The 20,652-nt window shown below is 38.7% G+C and overlaps 1 protein-coding gene across 1 annotated transcript; it reads right to left on the reverse strand.

Annotated features, from left to right (window-relative positions):
• Positions 1–8,929: 8,929 nt before the first annotated feature.
• Positions 8,930–13,193, reverse strand: LOC124165555 (larval cuticle protein A3A-like). The gene is made up of 2 exons (XM_046543008.1): positions 13,093–13,193; positions 8,930–9,458 (listed from the first exon to the last, which is right to left on the reverse strand). The coding sequence occupies exons 1-2, from the start codon at positions 13,174–13,176 to the stop codon at positions 9,111–9,113; spliced, it is 432 nt and encodes a 143-aa protein (XP_046398964.1). The 5' UTR covers positions 13,177–13,193; the 3' UTR covers positions 8,930–9,110.
• Positions 13,194–20,652: the final 7,459 nt, after the last annotated feature.

Genomic DNA, 20,652 nt, shown 5'->3' on the forward strand with positions numbered 1-20,652 from the left:
TGGGGGCAGCCTAGTGGTTACGGCGCGGCGGTCATCTACGAAAATAATTAAAGCAGTTTCGCCCGCGGAACTTCTTCTAATTTATTTTTTAAAGGATTTCATTGTTTAAATTTTTAAAGATTGTTCCCTCATCTTTATCACCGCAAAGGAAAATATTTTTAAAGCCATTAAAAAAATAGTTAAATCAGGAATGGATCAGCTTGGGATTCATTCATGATATACTGATTCATTGGGTTCGCTCAGTACTTATTCATTCTTCAGTGGCAGATATCACGAATATGACATGATTACGAAGAAAATTTCCACATATTAAAATGAGAAATCTTGAAAATTGATATCTCCTAGAAGTAGGTCTCAGTTAGATAGGGCAAGGGGGAGGAGGGACGTAATTTCTGCAATAAATTTTAAAAATAGCGTAGTCTTCGAAGTGGCTCTCCCATGGAAGTATCATTTATGTTTTATTACATCCTCATAAAAAATAACTTTAAAAATAATTGATAAATAGCTAAAACCAACGGTTATCAGGCCTCGGAAGCAAGAGTTCTCTGAAATATCCCCATTCGTATTACTTCACATTCCCACCCTCCCTCTCCTAACAGTCACCTACTTCATGAACCTAAATTCTGTCTTTCTATCTCTAAGGGATTAATCACTTTTTTCATACACACATTGTTCAACATCATTTCTTCTACCTACCCTTCCTTGACCTTCGGTACATTCGAAAGGCAACTTCAAAAAGCTTTTTAATGTCAACGGCTGGTGCCCTAACACCCCTCGCCATACGAAGCGGACAGCGGGGTAGTTTGTAGATTTAAAATTAAATTTGAAAGCCGATGGCCAGATAATAAATCAACGATTTAGTTATTGATTGATTAATAATACGATTAAAAATATTAATGCATTAGTAACTTAATATGGACCACAGCTCCCCAGGTTAGATATCTATTTACTAAAATATAGAAAAATCCTTGCAAATGAGATCGTCAAGTTTTTGATTGGTACACGACCCGTGGTGATTTATTCATCTTCGACCATGTTGGAAAACAGATAGCATACGCACCTTCATACATTTCACCAATAAAGCAATTGGCCGTAACACCAACTCGAACCACATGACACCATTGTTTACATCTTCACCTTAGGACCCCCGTCATGACTTGGTTTCATAAGCCTTACAGCATGTATTTACGTAGTTATGGTACACATCCTATGAGTTTTCAGATACCTAATTGTTCTAGATCGCGAATAAACACGAAGTCTCATGAAGCATATGACGCTTGAGATATTTTTCATATTACGAACAATATTTTGCCCTAGGAACACATCTTCTGCTCACCTCATTCAGGTCACATAATTCAAACAAATGAAAGATGCGATACGCCGCAAGATATGGTTGGCATAAAGCGGCTATATTCCTCCGCCTTCCGCAATAGCTCCTAGGGCGGGCTAGAGGACGTGACCAGATAACTGAAACGCCTAAAGGGACAAATGATCGACGAAATGCTGTCACGCGAAGAGATTTATTTGCCGTCTTAAGTGGAAGAAAGGGAAAGAAGAAATGCTTGGAGATGAGAAAATTAGATAAGAATCATGGACGTTGTCCAACGTTGAATACCTACGAAAAGAGCCGTGAAGCCAGAAAGTGAAATTTAAGATAAAAAAATGTCAATAGAAATCAGAATTTCACAAGCAAAAGTCTTGTTGTACATTCTAAGTGGAATAATAAATCCAATATCGCATCATATTCTCTTTATTATTTATTTTATAAACGAGAAATTGGGAACATATTTCATTACAAACTTATTCCATCATTAAGTTTCTACCGACCAAGATTACATTCTTCAAAATAATTAATCACAAGAAGAAAATTTAATGAATAACAATATATTAAGAGTTTTTCGTTTAAAAATATTGTCATAGCCGTAAATGAGAATATCCTCGATCGCCGTCATTAAGGAGTAGACCGAAGTTTTCTTTTACAGGGTCATATCCGAATCTCAAGTAACGATTCTCAGAAAGACAAAAGATATGTTTATTTTATTAAATCCCCTTTACTATTAGCTAAATCCATCACTTCCAATGAGATATCAGGGAATTCATTTGCTTTCCTGGACGTAGAAGAAATCCATCACTTGCCATATTCTCCTAAAAAATGTCTGATTTGAAGTGTTCTAGAGAGCTAATAATAATTATATTCGATCTCCTTTTCCTCACAGATCAAATTTTATTTTCATTCGATCGGGTTTCATAACCATTTCCTCGAGGAATCACTGTTAAAGAGTTTATAATCTTCCTCAACTCTTGAGTATTCAAGGCCGAGGCCAAGGTATTACGCTCCGTCTTCACGCCGCTACTAGGATAGCTAAATTATGCCATGTACTCAAGTTATTGGGAATAAAAAAGGTACTGAACGCTTGTTCCTACGCAAATAAAGAATTTCCTCCGGTGAAATCGCCAGTTCTCCCGGTAGTTTTACTGTAGCTGTAGCACAAGGATACAATACTTGAACAAACTATTAGTTTTTGAGAGGCGGGAGATAAGAAAATGTATGGACCATACCAGGACAAACTAACAGGAGAATGTAGAAAACGACACAATCAGGAACTATACCATTTTTATGGGGACAATACATTAGTGTAAATTTTATAAGGCAGGAGATAGGATTGGATAGAACATGTGGAACGGATGAATATTGAAAGATCCTAAATTAGCAAATTATTTCGTCTCAGAAAGAAGAAAACCTGAACGAAGAAAAGGTGGGTGAATAACATGAGAGAAGATTTGCAACGAATAAGGGCGTTGATTCGAGAGAGTTGGCTAGAATAAGAGAAGAGTGGAGAGCCTTGGTTTTGACGTCGCTCGGTCCACTAACCTTGATCGCATAAAGTAAGTAGGTACTAAAGGCATGTCAGCAAGCGTGAAGGTACACTAGTAAAAAGAGTACACATCAATCCCACTAGAATGGCATTTTTTCGCGACGACTCATTTCCTTACAACTTAAGTATTATCTTAAAATTTACAGAATATGTAGACCCTAGTCGAAAATTACTAGCATCTAATATTTGAAAAATTTTACTCGTCATTTTCTCTAATGAAAAATTTTTGTGTTCGACAATCAGCCAATGTCGACGAGGGTCTACTCTATAATCTCTGAAATTTTCAATATGTTAGCGACTGTTAAAGAGTGACTGCAGTTTCCTCTTAAATGGGACGTGTACCTCCCTCTCGATAAATCGCTTTGTGTCTTTATTGATGAACATCTACTGATTTAAAACTGGCTACATCCGCTTGAAATTCAGAGTATGTAGAGTAGACATTTACCAACATTTGCCTGTGCATCAAATAAAAAGCGAGAAAATAATTACAAGTTAAAGGGCTCAATTTTCAAATAGGGCACAACAGCATATATTGACCGCGTTCAACTCAATATAGCCAGAATATTTTTAAGATTATAAAAAATACCTTTAATAGTAATTTTCATCAAATAACAGTTATGAAATGTATTCAGTGAGAAAAAACAGAATAATAAATACAGAGATGTCATATGATTAAAAAAAATAGAAAAGAAAATTTTCGGATGATTACAACAAGAAAAAAGTGAATGAATTTGGTCCTGTACCTCACTGGTTTGTCGGCATTTTCTCCAAAACCGCCATATAAGAATGTGTCTCCAGACATAGCGACAGATATTAGCACAGCAATTTTACTAGTACATAAAAATACACACATAGGTGTGTGCAAAAATATACTCAAGGCATATATATATATAGATAAAGGTGAAATCAATGGCGTAACTATGGGGGGTGAGGGGATAGATCCCCCCCACCCCCAAAGCCACAGAGAAAAAAATTTTATTTAAAACTATTATCTAGTTTTCACATTTAATAACTGCACATATTAAAAGTCAAATTATTAGTGCCAAAATAATTAAAATGTATTTCGAGGCATGCCTTTTTTCAAAAATTTTCCAAGACCCCGGGATTTTCTCGAGGGGGTCGGCAACCCAGACCATCCCATCCCTCCCCAAAGTATATTTCTAGTTACGCCGCTGGGTTAAATTGTATAGCAATTAATAAATAACATAAATTTTCTTAAAAAATAATTCTCTTTCAGTAGGAATAGTTACATTGTGTTAAGATATTGTTTTAATCTGCATTATATTTCACTGAATTGATTTCGTCTCTTGAGGCTTTCAGGTAAGCCATTGAATATCATGGATATTGTAACATCTAAGATGTTTTTGCCACATATATTTTGGTATCTTAGCAAAAAATATTTTGGATTGTTCTAATGTACATTGGTTTTGTTCTCTCTACATACTTTAACCCTCTTAGCGCCGCGGGCCGATGCATCGGCTTTTGCTTCTCAGCCGAAAAGGCCCCGAGACGTAATATCGGCTTTGAGGTTATTAATTTTTAAAAATTAGTAATTAAATAGTAACTCCACTCTTGAATAAAAATTAGGATTAACTATGCAGTTAAAATTATTATAATAGCAGTAATATAAAAACAGCATTTTGATGAACTAAAAAGTGGCATAGCAGAAACTTATTTTTTCTCGAAGACGTTTCACTTTTATTTCAACACCTTTGGCATTTCTCGCCAGTGCTACTCCAAGCAAGTGGCATCTAGAGGTTTAAATATATATGAAAATAATGCCATTAGTTTTAAACTCGTAATAAACAGCAAAAAACAGACTGGTCACGCGGGTATTTTGCATCTTCTTAAGGGAGCGAAAAAAGTGAAATGAACGGGAAGAAACAGGAAAAACCTCAGAGGAATGACCGCGGAACAATGGGTTCTGCTTCACCAACTGCACTTAACCTTGAATGCACCACAACTAGGCGCTGGAAACCAAAAAAAAATCCAACTTCATTCACGGAAGTCCCCCACGGCACAAGTGCACGACCGGATCATTAGAACTGGATGAGTGAGGCCTAGCTATCCCGATAGACTCGCGCACGCGCTTCGTGCACTGGACCGGAACGACTCTCTGTGCGCGTTGGCTAATTGGAGGGTGAGTCAACCCCATTCAACGTCCGAATGGGGGAAAAACGAGAGTGCAGGCCGGAGTGTAATGGGAGCGTTCGGGCGACCATTTTAAGCGAGTGCATAGTGTAGAGAGAGTGATTGAGAGAACGAGGGTGGCGGGACTTATTCGGATGCAATCATTTCCCCTAACGGGACGCCACGACGGCATTCACGGAGAGAGAAATGTTCCACTCGGATGCGCGCAACCTTGCGTGAGCTTCTTGCTCATCTCATCACAACAAGATCATATTGCCCAATTAAATGCATATCCCCTTCAACACCTCGTTTACTTGACATTGGAGTTTAATACTTAAAAGTCCAGACCCTTGATTTTGACGGGTCACCTCTAATTACTTAATCACATATATTGCCTAGATTTTATTCTATCCTCTTAGTTTTTTACTTTTGTTTATTTTTTCTATGCTAATCATTAAGTTAAAATATAATTTAGGGGAAATACACATTGAGATGGCGTTTTATTTATTTATATTAATTACCCCCGAAAACAGCACAATGCGGCCTTTACATCTCGAGTTTAAACAATCAACAACAGACGATCACAAACACCTACGTCCTGAAAGGGGCAACCTATGCAGGCGGGACTCGAACCCGCGACCTTCAGTATGGTAGGCGAGGAATTATCCCCGCCGCCACCGAGGCCGACCATCCATCTGTCATACTATCTACTCTAATAGACCAACGCTGGTTAAAAGGAGGGGTTAAGCGTTTATATTTTATTTGTAACAGTAGAGCGTATTTTATTCATAACATCACTACATTACATTACGTCTGGCCATTTTGATGTTTTAGTTAGTACATTTTGCACTTAACATTCCTTATTACATTTTGAAAGGAAATAAGCAGCATGTGTGCCGTACTGAGTGGCGCGTGGTAAACCAGAACAAGGGAAGTAGGAGCAATGTGACCGCTCTTAATTTTAAATTTTTTAAAGTGAAATTGTTGGTAAAAACATAGTCAGTTGTGTTGATGAATAAAGAAAAAAGTTATATTTAATTAATCTATCGATTAATTTATGTAAAAACGAATATATATTTCAAATAATTAATAACAGTCTAAATGACGGGTAACGGCCATAAATAGTCATGCAACCTCGGTCCTTCAAGTGTTTAGAAGGTAGGGGCGTTAATGCAAAGGCGAAGTGGCAAAACTCCCCCCTTCAGCATCAGAGCAGACACAACGGAGTCGAATCAATAGATCGGCGAGGCGCAATTTGGCCGCTACATGTCTTTTCAACCTAATGGAAATTTTAATGCCTGTTACAGAGAGAATTTCCGGAAAAAATTCGTAAGTTTTTAACATGCAGTACTAGTTGCAACTTTCCTAGACATATTCCGAATTTCAAACTTCATAATCATCAGCGATCGTCAATCCCAAGATTGATTTGATGCAGCCTTTACTCTATCAATCTTCTGAACTATGATCACCTAAATAAATATTCAGCTTTATATACATCAGTAGCTTTTCTTTGTATTGGATACGCCAGCGTATAAGTACCGTTCTTCACTTCCACCTGCTTCTCAACGACAATTTTCATCAGGTCATAGTGCTTCATGATGTACCCACTTAAATTGTCCAGTATTCTACCGTAGGTTTTCAAAAGACTTTTATTTTCTCCTACACTTCTAATTACTCCCACATTACTCACAAGATGTAATCATTTAATCTTCATCATTATTTCGATCTTTTAACGCCACCTATCGAAAGCATTCAACTTTGATTTCTCTTCTGCTGTTATCTTCCATGTCTCACAACCATAAAGAAGCATGATCCAAATTTAATTTCTAATCCCTTCCCTACTTCAATGCTTATATCCCCAGATTTAAAGATACTCCCCTTTACTTGGATTTCATAGGAAAAGAATTTAACTCTTGTTATACTACCCAAGTAATCTTTTCGCCCGAACCGATTGCATTATTTACATTCTGCGAATCCTACCTTTGATTTTTAACCAGTAAAATCGCCTAAGTGACCCAGCTACAATGTTAGTTAAAATAATGCCAATCTTCCAGTTCCATTAAATATCGCCTATAACAATTAAAATGTTGACAAGTTTGTACCCCATTATCCTCCTAGATAGGCCTTGAATAAGTATTTTAATAGATAGATATGATTCCTTTTAACAATTAAAATGATAGTCAGTTGCACTTTTCTGCAATTATACTTTAACATTTACTCACTATTTCCACAAAAGTGCGACTACCTTTTATTTGCAATATCTTCCACTACACCACGCCTGAATCGGTTGAAATTATTGCTTTTAACCGAAGAAATAAAACGGGGCTGCTTTCAGCGCCACTTATTATGTTCATAAAATATTTACTCACGAATGAGGTGGAGTAGGGAGGAGAGCGTATTATTTTTACAGCTGAAAAAACGCAAATTCAGAAGATTTAGACGGTTTCGTTCCACATAGATGAGATGGCAAGGAAAATAACTGAAAAAGGATAGACATGACGAGAGGAAAAGGAGGCGGGTAGGTAGGTGGGATGATATGGTAAGGAGTTCAAGTAAGGAGGAGGCGCAGAACAGGGGGCGTGGAGGGAGCCACTCGAAACGGCCTGAAGGAGAGGGGTGAAGCAAACATTGTGGGTCTATATAAACCAGAGACAGGAACGTATTCGAGGGCCAGAGCCAAGCTAAGACCGTAGGAAAGACATCCGAGTTCTCGGGGAAGGGTTGATCATTAGGATTTGAAATCGCAAAACAAGAATTTTCGTAAATACCAATATTTACACACGTCCTTCCAATATTAGCAATTAATTTATAAATAATAGCAGGAAAAACGCCTGAATAAGCTGTTCTTACGTCTCGTATCACCTCGCCAATTATCGAAATCTTGGTAAAAAAAATTGCTTCGGGGGCACAAAAAGCGTTATACAGATGTAAATTTGGCTACGAACCGCTACACTCGGAGGCTTTGCGCAAAGCTTAAATTGTTTTAGCAATTGAGAATAGATATCTTTCCGAGCGATAAGGAGAACATCATACTAAATCCCAACTATTTTTCCCGGCCCGACAGATGCGATAAATTAAGAGAGTTATTTTTCCAACAAGATAGGTATGTGAATTCGTTTTTCCTTATAAACAATAAAGGACTTCAATAAATGCTAGGCAACACTTCATCATAGGATTTCCTTCTAACTTGTTTACAGCTCTGTCCTAACATGCATTATGTAGGTATAGATGAAAGGGATTCAACAGGATTTTAGAGCGTGTACTCGTGAAATATCTACAGATAGTCATGAAAACTTGGTTACATTTCATAAAAATAGGTTTTAATTTCAAGTTACACCGCAGACCAACATTATGCGACGGTTTGAAGGAGATTGGACATTAATAGATGAATTTAATATCCACCTATTTCGGGCTGGTTTAAAAGAAACATAACGCTGAATCCTTCAGTTCCCATAGAACCATGAGGTGAAAAATTTTCTTTCCATTCTTCCGACGGTAGTTATCTCTTAAACCGAGTCAGAGGACAGGCATCATTTTCGAATCCAAATTCCGATTAGAAAATTGAACAAATCTCCTTCACCCAATTAAAAAATAAAGCATCACATCATTCTGCCAAAAATGGTGAAAACTGGTCAAATTTAAAGTTATTTGGGTGATGTTACACTTTTTTAAATTGCCATTCCTCGTCGAAAACTTATAAATCGAACGAAAGTATCAAAAGAAACTCCTAATTTTTTGTTTTTATTCAGTATCTATCACAATGTCACAAAAACCTGCATGAAATTATTTTCTGCATTCGAAATCATTCCGTCCAGTAGTGTCTCTAAAATTCAAAGAATAATGGAATATAAAGTTAAACATGAATGCTGAGGGAGGGCGGAAATTGCTCTACCATTCAAATGTGAGGAAATAAAACTAACAAAAAGATGAGAAAACTTATTTATTGTTTGAAAGACAGATTAAAACGTCACATATGCTCTATCACTTGAAATACTCTTGTAGTCACAACATACACATATTTTTTACTCTGCTTCTCTGATACCGAACGGAAAGATTTTTTTTTAAATATCTTAAGGTGCTAGGATGCAATATGAGGCGACTCTTTCAATTTCTCCGTCGACTTTTCGCGGCAGCAGCGAGCTCCGAGGCAGTCTCCCTCTGGATGACCGCCTGAAAGCCCTTCTCCGGCGTCGCGACGTAGTACACCGTCCGCAGAGCTCCGTCCGGTTCCAAGACGCTGTATTTACCCTTCACCACGTCCCCGGCCCGAGTCTCCGTCTGCCCCTTGCTGTCACCCGTCTGCGAGTCACTTATGTCGTACGAGTAGGTGTACTTGGGAGTCGGGTCGAAGTCGCCCGTTGAAATCTCCAGGGCTCTTCCGGACAGCGGCGCTTCGGGGACCACGGCGGCCCTTGCAGACAGGGCTGCGAGGGCCAGCAGAGCGAAGGCGAACTACAACGGGACCGGCATTAGAAGCGGACGAAAATATTCGGAGGAGAATAATTTTAGGGCAAAAAAAACACTCTATAAACGTGTGATATATATGTATATATATATATATCGAAGCCTGCCGCGGAAACGGCGGTTAAGTATACATATGAATTTCCAAGAGAAGAAAGTTACACTGGACCGGGAATCGAACCACGGTCCTTGGCTTTCTCGGCCACTGAGCTGACCTCTACGCCATCAAGGTTCCTTAATTCCCATGGCAATTATACCGAGTCTCATGGTTCTAGATGTTTGGCCCTCTAGGTACAATTAATAGGTGTAATTGCCATGATAATTCAGGAACCTGGATTGCGAAGTAGTATGCGTAGTGGCCTACAAGCCAAAGGTTCGTGGTTCGATTTCCGTCGCAGGGGAAATTTCTCATGAAAATGCATGTATTATATAGAAACGTGTATACACAAAGAAACATAAATGTACTCAGTAACCTTTCTTGTCACACAGCTGGCTGTGAATTAGATAGGGCCTTCAATTTCACAGTGAAATTGGTCGCTTCAGAGCCCAAATTAGCAGTAGCGTAAACTACAGGTTGACATAAATATTTTACTTGAGGAAATTTAAAAATTAATTCTGCAAAAATATTGCCACAGATACACTTATTCACCAAGAATATTATTTTTGGAAAAATATGTTCTCTCGATTTTATTATTCCCCCTTGAGTCACTCCGGATACAATTCACCAAATCGAATACTCAGGTTTCATCAATTTATTTAACAAACGGTATATAAACCAACCAGGCTCCACAAAAATAACCAAAGTATCGCCATCATGTCAAATAATATCGTCTATCAAATTAATCTGATACACCGGGGCAATGACTATTAAAAATAAATACAAACTTTATAATCCTAAATTAACGCACACAGTGGAAAAAATTATCACCGAATTATCTTTAAAAATACATATATTTTTTAATAGATAGAAGTTCTTTAGAGGATGATATAATTATACGATTAAAAGAATTAGAAAATTCCCTTTCGTTGACATTGACACATCAACTCTTACACCTGAACGAAAGAAAAGCTCAAGTTAAAGTTATACATCAAAGTAATGTTCCAAATAATGTATCTCGGCTGCTGAAAACAGAGCACTTTTGTCAAGAGATGCCTTCATGCGTTTACCCAGAGAGAATATTAATAATATTTGCTTAATAATTTGCACTGAATATTGTGATAATTTTGGAATTCCTAGAATACGCCTTTGGAATTTGTGGGTTTCACATGATATAATTATAATGTTTCTCGAAATTAACTGTACATAAAATAAATAAATAAATTCAGCAATGACATACGCACGTTATTCTTAGCTCGAAATAACCACGGTCCGATTTTTAATTTGATGAACATTTGAGGAAAGGGATTCCATTTTTTCAGCAAATTAAGCAAGGGAACAAATCTCCAATCATACTTAAGCAATGAGTTCCATTACGGTACAAGACCTCTTGGAAACCATTTGGTATAAAAAATCATTTAGGAAGACGAAAAAAGATCTTTAAGGCTACTAGAGCAGCAGCTTCAATTTTTTAAACTATGAATGAATACTACATATAGAAACGCTTCTATTAATGGGGAAAAATTTAAGTTATGTCTCTGGTAAGTTTGAAAAAAGGTAGCAATATCTCCGGCGTATATAAGCACTCAATGTTTTCTGTTTTCTTTAAGAAATCGAGATCCGCTTGGCAAAAAGAAATGTTCTTAACAGAGATCAAGGTTCTCACCTTAGCCAATCATGGAAACCAATAACATACGGCTAGACCAATGGAAAATCGCATTTAAACCCCGGTTGCTCGATCCCTGCATCACAGTGCCCTGGCAACGATGAGTAACGCGCTCTTAGAAAGGTTGACGACGATAAAGTTTTTAACCCGAGCGAAAACCCAAGAAACAATCCGTGCGCAAGAGTAGTTTAAATAAAAATAATTAGATTTACGACTTGTACTGTTTTGAAATGCACGGCTTCCGTTATAATTTTTCAACCCGATCGAGAAGATAGTTCCTCTTCGATCACCTGGAATGACAAGAGCGAAAGTGAAAAGACACACCCGCCGGGGAAGTCCGCAAAAAAAGTTTTCCAAGCGTGCCTCTCCAGAGAAAGAGATGACACGACACGTCCACTTCGACGGGACATGACCGCACGGGAGAGGCGACAGCCAATAATATAATCCAAACGGATAATTCAAAACGAGACGCGGCGGCGGCAGTCACGTGACAATGGGACAAGTGACGCGTGATGTCGCAACCATAATCTAAAATTGCGTCAACGCAATTTCACCGCGACAGTCCGGAGAAAAGTGGGCCATTGAGAGGAGAGTGAGTAAACTATATGGATGAGGTGTGGGAGGGAAACCCATGCCAACGAGACGCGATATAAATCAGATGCCCAGGTGGCCCATCGACGCGAGCGCCGCCAACATGCACAGATGGGGAACTAAACAGAGGGAAATATTGTGAAGGAAAAAATCAAGTCACCTGCAACCTAAAGGCTTCTAAAAAACGTGTTAGAGATGCAGTAATCCTATTGTATCCTTTTTCATCCGTGAAATGTGAAAAATAAAAAAAATGTTTAAAAGACTAGGCGGCATGATACCGATTTATAATATATAAAATCTAATATAATCATACCCAAACATATTAATTGCAGCACAATTATTTACTAACAAGATAAAGAAGATAAATAATTATCAATTCCTTACGTGTCATTGCCTTTTAAGCTCGGCTCACGTTCAAGCAAGTGTCAAACATAATGGAAAATATGACTTTTTAGCATAAGATGCAAAGTATTTCACGATGTTTTAACAAAAAAAGTATTTAGCATCCTAAAGAGAATAAAATCACTTCATTATTCTCCACCGATATTACCTTTATTATAACGACATGGCACCTAGATTAGGAAGACAAAATAAAGAAATATAGGTGGAATTTAGCGAAGTCGTTTAATTCTACTTATAGTGATGTGGTTAAGTCTGAGAATGTGATTTATATCTAAAACTCTAATATTTCAATGGATACGTCATGTAATTTGTGCGTTTTAGTTAGTATGCTTTATAAGTTAAAATGCGTTAAACAAGTAATTTGCAAAGATTATTATTGATTAAGGAGATATATTATTTTGTACTAATTGCTCCCAAAACTGGTTTTATGAGCACATTTCTACAATGGAAGAAGGAGACGGAATCTCAGTCCATTGCATGTTTCAAACATTAGACATGACCTTACATGGCATGCCTCCTAATCTCAATAAAAAATTAAACTTCCACAGCAATAAATAATCCTGGTTAGCTTATAGGCTACTGGGCTAACGGGATATTAGATGATGGGCAAAAAATGGTTAATTAGTAGTAAAACAAGTATATATAAGCTATCACTCGAAACACAAATTTTAATATATCCACTAAGAAATAATACTTATCAGCTAAACATGTACCCTTAAAGAGATACAAATGAAATGCTAAAAATAACAATTAGCTAGCCCATTCCTAATTATTTTGGCTAGCTATTATTACTTATAAGCAATTCAAGTCTACGCTAGCCCAGAGGCAACACAATTTCCTGAAAACATTGATGTTTGCGGTCCGTTTACCTTGATAGACATTTCCCAGGAGAACCTCGGCTTCCGCAGTGGCATCGCTTCGACTGGGCGCCAGTCTTTCAAGCCATTTGACATTTATAAGGGAAAATAAATTACCGTTATGACAGACGAGATGAGCCTCGTTCGCTTCAAACGATTTTGCACCGCCTGCTTAACCGACGTGAGGTTATGGGATATGGCGAAGGGGCTTGAAACAAAGATGAATGGAAAATGAGAAGCCGGGATAAGTTTAGGAGTGAGGAGCAGGCTATAAGCGGAGGAACTGCGGTTTGCGAAGAGGCCTCTCCTTCCGCAATAGACTTAGCAGCGGGAAGAGAGGGCAGAAAAACAAAACTGTGATGCGAAGCGGCCGCACTGGCGTCGTTCCTCAAGGCTACATATTGTGCGCGCGGTTTTTCAACAAGTGGATGGAAGCAACAGGCCGGGATCTAGAGCGGGGCAGAGGGGGCAAGGGCCCCGGGCGGCATATTTAAGTGGGCGTCAAAAGTTGAAAGGTTTATTTCAAAAAGTTCCAACATTTTTTAAATAAAAAACAAATTATCAATAATTATTAGTTTATAACGCTATGATTCTTTAAGGAAAAGTATAGGAGAAATAAAAAGAAGGATAGGAATGGAGAAAGAAGTTTTCAAGAAGAAGAAGAGAGCATTGTGTAACAAGGCACTGGAATTAAAGTGGAGGAAGAGATTGGTGAAATGCTATGTGTGGAGTGTGTTTATGCATGGATGTGAGACTTGAACGATGGGGAAGAGAGACTGGGACAGGATTGGGGCGTTTGAGATGTGGGTTTGGAGGAAGATGGAGGGAATACGGTGGACGGATCGAGTTAGGAATGAGCAAGTGTTAAATAGGATAGATGAGAAAAGAACGTTGATGGACAAAATAAATCAAATGAAGGGTAACTGGCTGGGACATTTGATGAGAGGGAATGGAATTTTGAAAGTAGCTTTGGAGGGAACGGTGGAAGGGATCAGAAGAAGGGGAAGGAGAAGGCAAGGCAATCATTGACAACATAAAAATTGGAAGATATGGAGACTTGAAGGAGATGGCCGGAGACAGGAGGGAATTGAGACAGCATTGGCGCGGGGGACCTGCCGACGGGAAAACTGTAACTGGTGTACAGAAAGCATTACAGCGATATCGGACGAATTATGCTGGGATCTGCTAGAGACTCGGAGGCTGCGCGCTATGATTAGATTGCCTAAGCAACTGAGAGTTGATATCTATCAGAGGGACACAGACACCATCACCTCAGAACCACATTATATTCACGGGTCCGACTGAAACGATAAATTGAGAGAGATACTATATCGAACGTATAGGTAGGTAAGAACGCTTTTCCCAGAACGATGAAGTGCTTTAAAATATGCTAAGCTGAACTTCGTTAGAGCATTTACTTTTTATTCGTTCACGGCTGTCATCCAGCCATACGTCTATTGAGGCGGCTTGCAGGCTAGTATTTAGATGTTGATCTTTGAAGGCGACGAATCGCATATCGTTGGACTATGGACCACATTGGCTGTTACATTGTACGGAGACTATGGCCGCCCTTGCAGATACAGTTGCGAGATCAAAGGCGAACTTCAAAGAGAAGGATATGAGAAGGAGTGAAAAGGTTTCGTAGAAGGATACACTTTAATGTAAGACTCGGTCTCAGGCGTTACTTTGTGGAACTGCTTCAGCATAGAATAAAATAATATTACTTTATTCTATTCCACACTTTATTTTAAACCCGGGTTTCAGCATATCATGCTATCATCAGGAATGATATCACCTGATGATAGCATGAGACGCTGAAACCCGGGTCGTGCTATTTAAAATAAAGTTTGGAATAGAACAAAGTAATTTTATTTCATTCTAGGATACACTTTAGGCAAAATAAACATGAAACACTATTGAAATGTGAACGCACAACAATTAAAATTGATCAGATTTCTTGCATGATAACGGAATACGGTACCTTACTTGACATTCTTGGCTGTGGAGTGGATAGGGCCTTCAATTTCACAGTGAAACGGTGAATAAATTGGTAGAACAGTAATCCACAGGGCGATGTAAATTTTTTCCTTGAGGAACTTTCAAAATTAATTCTGTAAAAATATCGTCAATAATTCAATTAATGCACCAAGAAACCAATTTTTGGAAAAATATATTCCCACGATATTCATTCTTCCTCCCTCAAACACACGAGATGCGATTTGCCGAATCGAATAATCACGCTTCATTAATTGATTGTGGTAGTCAAGTGGGTAGATATCTCGGCTGCTGAACGAAGGGTACCGGGTTCACATCCCGGATGAAGCCTTCAGACCACACCTGACAAAACCCTCGAAGGGCGAGGAGGCACAGGGGAAGATACTGGCTCTCCTACCATCAATATGTGCAATTCACATACCTGTAGATTAGTTCGAGGTGAGCTCCGTCCTAACCTATCCAAACCAACTTTCGGGTGAGTGTGATATGAAGGCAGATATCATGACAAATGGCCAATCTTCAGTTATTAAGACACCCGCTTTACCAAAGAATTATAACAGGAAAAACAGTAGCGGCATATTGGGCATAATTCCATAAATGATCAAAAAATCACTTTTAGTTGGCGAGTATAAAAAGAGTTTACATTATTTAATACATAATATATTTAAATTATATCTTATTATTATATTTAACATTTTCAATGTATAAAAATACATTATTTAATACATTTTAATGGAATTTTTTAGTATTCAGTTAACATATCTGATTCGAGTTACCTCATCAATAACTCATTTTATTAATACTGCAGATTGAAAATTCATAGTGAAATTATACTGCTGTATCGTGGGATTACTCCAACGGCGATAACGAGAAGTGCGAGGGAAAGGAACTGTCCTCCCCTACACACTCAATGTGCTAAATTCACATGCCCGTGGTTCAGTTCGGGGTGAGATCCACCCTGACCTATCCAAACCGACCTTCTGGTTGAAGCGCCGAGTGAGTGATGCACCAAAGAGCCTGAGATATCACCCACCCGTCAGATATGAGTCACTCGTGATGCACGGGAGTAAGGAAACGCGAAGCGGTGTCGCATCTTCATTCCGTGATTGCTTAATAACGCCCAAGGTCTTGAGACAAATGCCACGACTCCTTTTACAGACCTTGCAAGGACGCGCGGGAAGTGGAGGGGGCGCCGGCGTTTGAGACGCTCACAAGCTATCCCGTTTCAGCTCCACGAATCTTCGCGACGAGAGTGAAGACGTAGTCGCCTCCTCCGGTGGAAATGCTGCTTTGATCTTCGCCGCCGATGCACCACGCCCAATAAGTACGACAAGGGGTCGCACGATACAGTGGCGTTACTATGGGGGGGACGTGGGGGTAGAACCCCCCCCCCTCCCCCAAAGCATCAGAGAAATAAAAAAGTTATTTAAAAATATTGCCTAGTTTTGGAAGATAATAACTGCATCTGCTTGAATTTAAATTTTTAGTGCCAAAATGATGTAAAATGTACATTCGTGTATGTCATTTTTCAAATATTTTCCCGCCCCAGACCATCTCATTCCCCTCCCCCATTCATTCTCATCCGCCCCCCAAGGCATATTCCTAGTTACGCCACTGGCACGATATGTTGATTGCAAAGCTCCCGTACTTCTTACACACAAATTATGCACACCGTGGTGTGTTAGCGAGTAGTCTTCTCAGGATTTCTAACGGGTTCCTCGTTGCACATCACTAACATTTCAACTGACAACTCGTCTATCGTCATCAGGATGGATAACTAATTTTGACAAAAAATAAAAACCTTTGAGATGTAACGTTAAACATTTACAACAATCAAGCTAATCCTGATCGGCAGGGAATACCTAAATAATTCAGGTAAATAGGAGGATTTCTATAATTTTTTTTATTTTCTTAAAAATGGGATCCCCCGCATTGCCAGGTTTATACATGCCGTAATTTAAAACTTATTACTAATTGTAGGTCTTCATTCATTAAATATACGGATAACTAAAGATTTAAATCTATTTTTAATAAAGCTTTGGCAATTCCAAGAATTCATTTTGAGCATATCTTTCGAAGAAAACACGAAATTTCCATGCAAAGAAGTATATCGCAGAAGTATAGCATATATATTAAGTCGATTCACAATTTTTAATACTAACTTTTATCTAGTTTTTTATTAGATATGTAATGTAAAAGGTTTCATTTTCTACGTAATCTCTTAGTATCAGCGTTATTTTTTATAGAGGAGTATGGATATTTATACTAAATACTAACTACTACTGGCCACCATGAAATTTATTGTACACATATCTAGATACCTATTTATATCTATCTATCAATATTGTGCTGTTACTCTTCAATGCATAACCATTAACCTATTCGCTTCAAACGATTACATGATGTGGTCGCTGAGTGAAAAGTTAGCTTCTAATTCCTTCGGGCATTTCGTATATCATTATAATTCGCACATTCAAGAGATTGCAACACCAGTGAAAACGAGAACAATTTGAATTTGAACAAAAGGAAAAGCTTTGGAATTTAAATTTCGTTACCCCAGCTATCCTCTCCTTCGTTACCTCATCATTTTTGTGAGAGAAATTGTTTTGAGACGTACCATTAGTTATTTAGGCAGAATACTGAAAGCTATTTAGGCTGATGCACGTTTCAATTGGCACTAACACCCAAGAATACTCCTCTGAGGGTTTCCCTCAACTGCAACTCAGAAAGGCTCACCTCAAAATGATTAGGCTCACCTCGCCATTCAGCGGCACTATTTTTTTTAACGAGCTTTCAAACGCTCCTCCATGAACGAAGTAGCCGTGACGGGCAAGGCATTTGGCTTCCCCGAGACGCATAAGAATGCTAACATGACTTCCGCTCCCATTTCGAAGACACTCACGCAGAACGGTGAGGCCTTACACGGGAGGAGGAAGACTTGCTCGTGAATTAATCATTGGGTGATTATCTACGCCAACATACCACCGAGCAGTAAAGGCGGCAGTAGGTGCATTAAATCTAAATTCACATCAGTTGACGCAGCATACGTTCTCAAGTACATAACTATCTCATAACTTCACAAATTAAGAAAGGGGCATGAGTTTTCGAGGATAATAGGGTACTTTCCTTCATCAAAGAAAACGAAAGGCATTGATTGCGATTCGTTAACCTCCATTAGTAATTCATTAGTTATTCATAATATACAAATTATTTGGTTTTAGAAATCCCAATTTAGACGAATGGCTATGGTCAATTTTAGCCTCATTGGAAAAGTACCAGATTGGCGCCCATGCGATTCCACTCCACGTGACGTCACAGGGACCTAGTTTCTATACGAGTAGATAGGAGTTTTACATCGTCTGAGATTACCAATGCATGCATGAGGCACAGAGCTCAGGGAAACATCTCTTAATAATCACCCATTAAAATTACCTAAGTTCGGAAAGTTTCCTTCGTTTGATAGGGTATTAATAATCCTTATTTAAGCTAAGCGCTACCCGCTAGCAGCCTGCATCGTATCAGCGCTCAAAGCCTCGACCCAATGTCACCTCACACGGCGACAGCGGGGACCAGAATGACGTCACACGGGCTTTTCCCAGCATTCACACTTAGCCGTCGCGTTTTCGCGCTTGAAATTTTTCACTTTTCATTCAATCGCGAAAAATAGATATCGTCATTAAAAATGTACAAGCGTGAAAAACATACTCGAGGAGTAATAATATCTCTATTTAGGCAATAAAAAAATATTAGGAAACCACCCTATTCATTATTTCCCAAATGAAAGAGGGGCTCAGAATTAGCGTTGACGTGAGACGATTAAGGTCGTAGTTTTAAAATGGGTGAACATATTCATATATTGAGGTGTATGTAACATTTTTAACGCAAAAATAATACGGAAGGATATCTTGCCGAAAAGTCAGACACAAGATTGGACTGGTAAAAATGGTATGCCAAATACCACTTTAGTAAGTGCTATTTAACACTTACTCAGGTTGATAATCCACGCCACAAAAATCCTTTAGTGGTCAACAAACTAAAAAAAAGAGAATAAATTGACTGAATTAGCAACAAAGTATTCTTCACTCAATCATACACCAGCTGCCGGCAAAAAACGAAAGTGGCTGATGGCTTTAACTGTACCCCATCAGGAACGCAGGTTCGAATTTTACCTATCCCAATACCTTATTGATGGCAATATATAATCGATTTCTATTAATTTGACGAATGCATCATTCAAAATGCCACCAGACAATTCGTAGGTAGATTAAACAAGAAGACATACACGATTTTATGCTAATTAATGTTTATTCCATCAGAGAAAATTCTATGAGTTATACTTTAGGGATATGTCGATGTGAATTAAAGAAGTGATTAAAAGTAAAACGTCACTAGTTTTGGGGAAAAAAATGGCACGAGTTTTGCAAAAGTCACTGTTAATAATAATAATATGCCTTTATTCGGGCGAGGTTGAGACTAAGAAGTCCCCTCTTCCACCAAACCCCTCGATAGCGACAATGTAAGCCTATTAAAAAATGGTAGATAAACGTTTAGAATACAAAAGATGCACAACATACACTATTTGCCAAAATTCAAAAAAGATAAACAAGTATGTGTGAAAATTTTGTGTAAAAAAGATAACTGTTTGTGGGATAAAAACATGAGGATAAGGGTGTAATATCCTTCAGCGAAAAAACACACTGCGGGGGGGGGGGGGGGGGGGGGGAACACACTGCCCACACAACTAGGGGGGCGTGAAAAACCTGCGAAAAGCTGTTGAGTGCCCTATAAACGAAATTTGCACCTGCCTGTAGAGCGAACTTTGAATTCTATCACACTGTCTTTAAAACTGCAATGCCTTTTCCCTGGAACTCCCACAAAGAGAATAAACTAAACTGGCCAAAATTCACAGTGGAATCTCCATTATCGAGTTCCAAAAACCTTTATTCACTTCATCGCAGCCATTAAAAAATACCTGACCAATGAAGACAAGACAATTGAAAGTCTTTTCTAAGTTCTAGGCTACGGATTGATTTGATAAACAAAGCATGCATAGAATAGTTGTGGTGGCTAGTGTTGTAATCCCAGCTCGTCGGCTCGGGTTCAAATCCGAGAGAATCCTAGGTGGTAGAGAATTTTCAGAGACTACCCGATCCCTGCTTGAATGTTGTGTGGAGGACATTTACAAGCGCAACACTCCGTCCGTCGGATGGGATGTTGAGCCGTGGTCCTCTCGGCACCTCTCATTAAGAAGAAGCTAATGCCGACGCCGGGTTTCTCTCCACCCTTCCTTACATACCCTTCCCTCATTGTGCACATACCATACATATGCTACTTTCCAATTACCATTTCTATGCTACGCTACACTGAAATTTCGCTGCTTTTCTTTGGTCTCAAGTTCCCAGCTGTTATGGCTGTCTCCTGAGAGTTTCTTGGCTATTAGTAGTTTCAGGCGTTTAAAATTCTCGTTGTTATCATAGCATATCTACGGCTTGCTTAAGTGGGAGAGGGAATATTGGAGGGGATAAAGGCAGTTATGGGGACTTCGTGTTTTGCGTTTTCTGATGGGGTATAATCCCA

This window comes from Ischnura elegans, chromosome 9 (assembly GCF_921293095.1).
Source record: "Ischnura elegans chromosome 9, ioIscEleg1.1, whole genome shotgun sequence".
Lineage (NCBI taxonomy): Eukaryota > Metazoa > Arthropoda > Insecta > Odonata > Coenagrionidae > Ischnura > Ischnura elegans.

Bases quoted from the DNA above. Each gene is read 5' to 3' on its own strand.
- LOC124165555 (XM_046543008.1), bottom strand. From the start codon at position 13,176: ATGTCAAATGGCTTGAAAGACTGGCGCCCAGTCGAAGCGATGCCACTG. The intron at 9,459-13,092 runs GTAAACGGACCG...GTCCCGTTGTAG, and splicing joins CCTGGGAAATGTCTATCAAG to TTCGCCTTCGCTCTGCTGGC.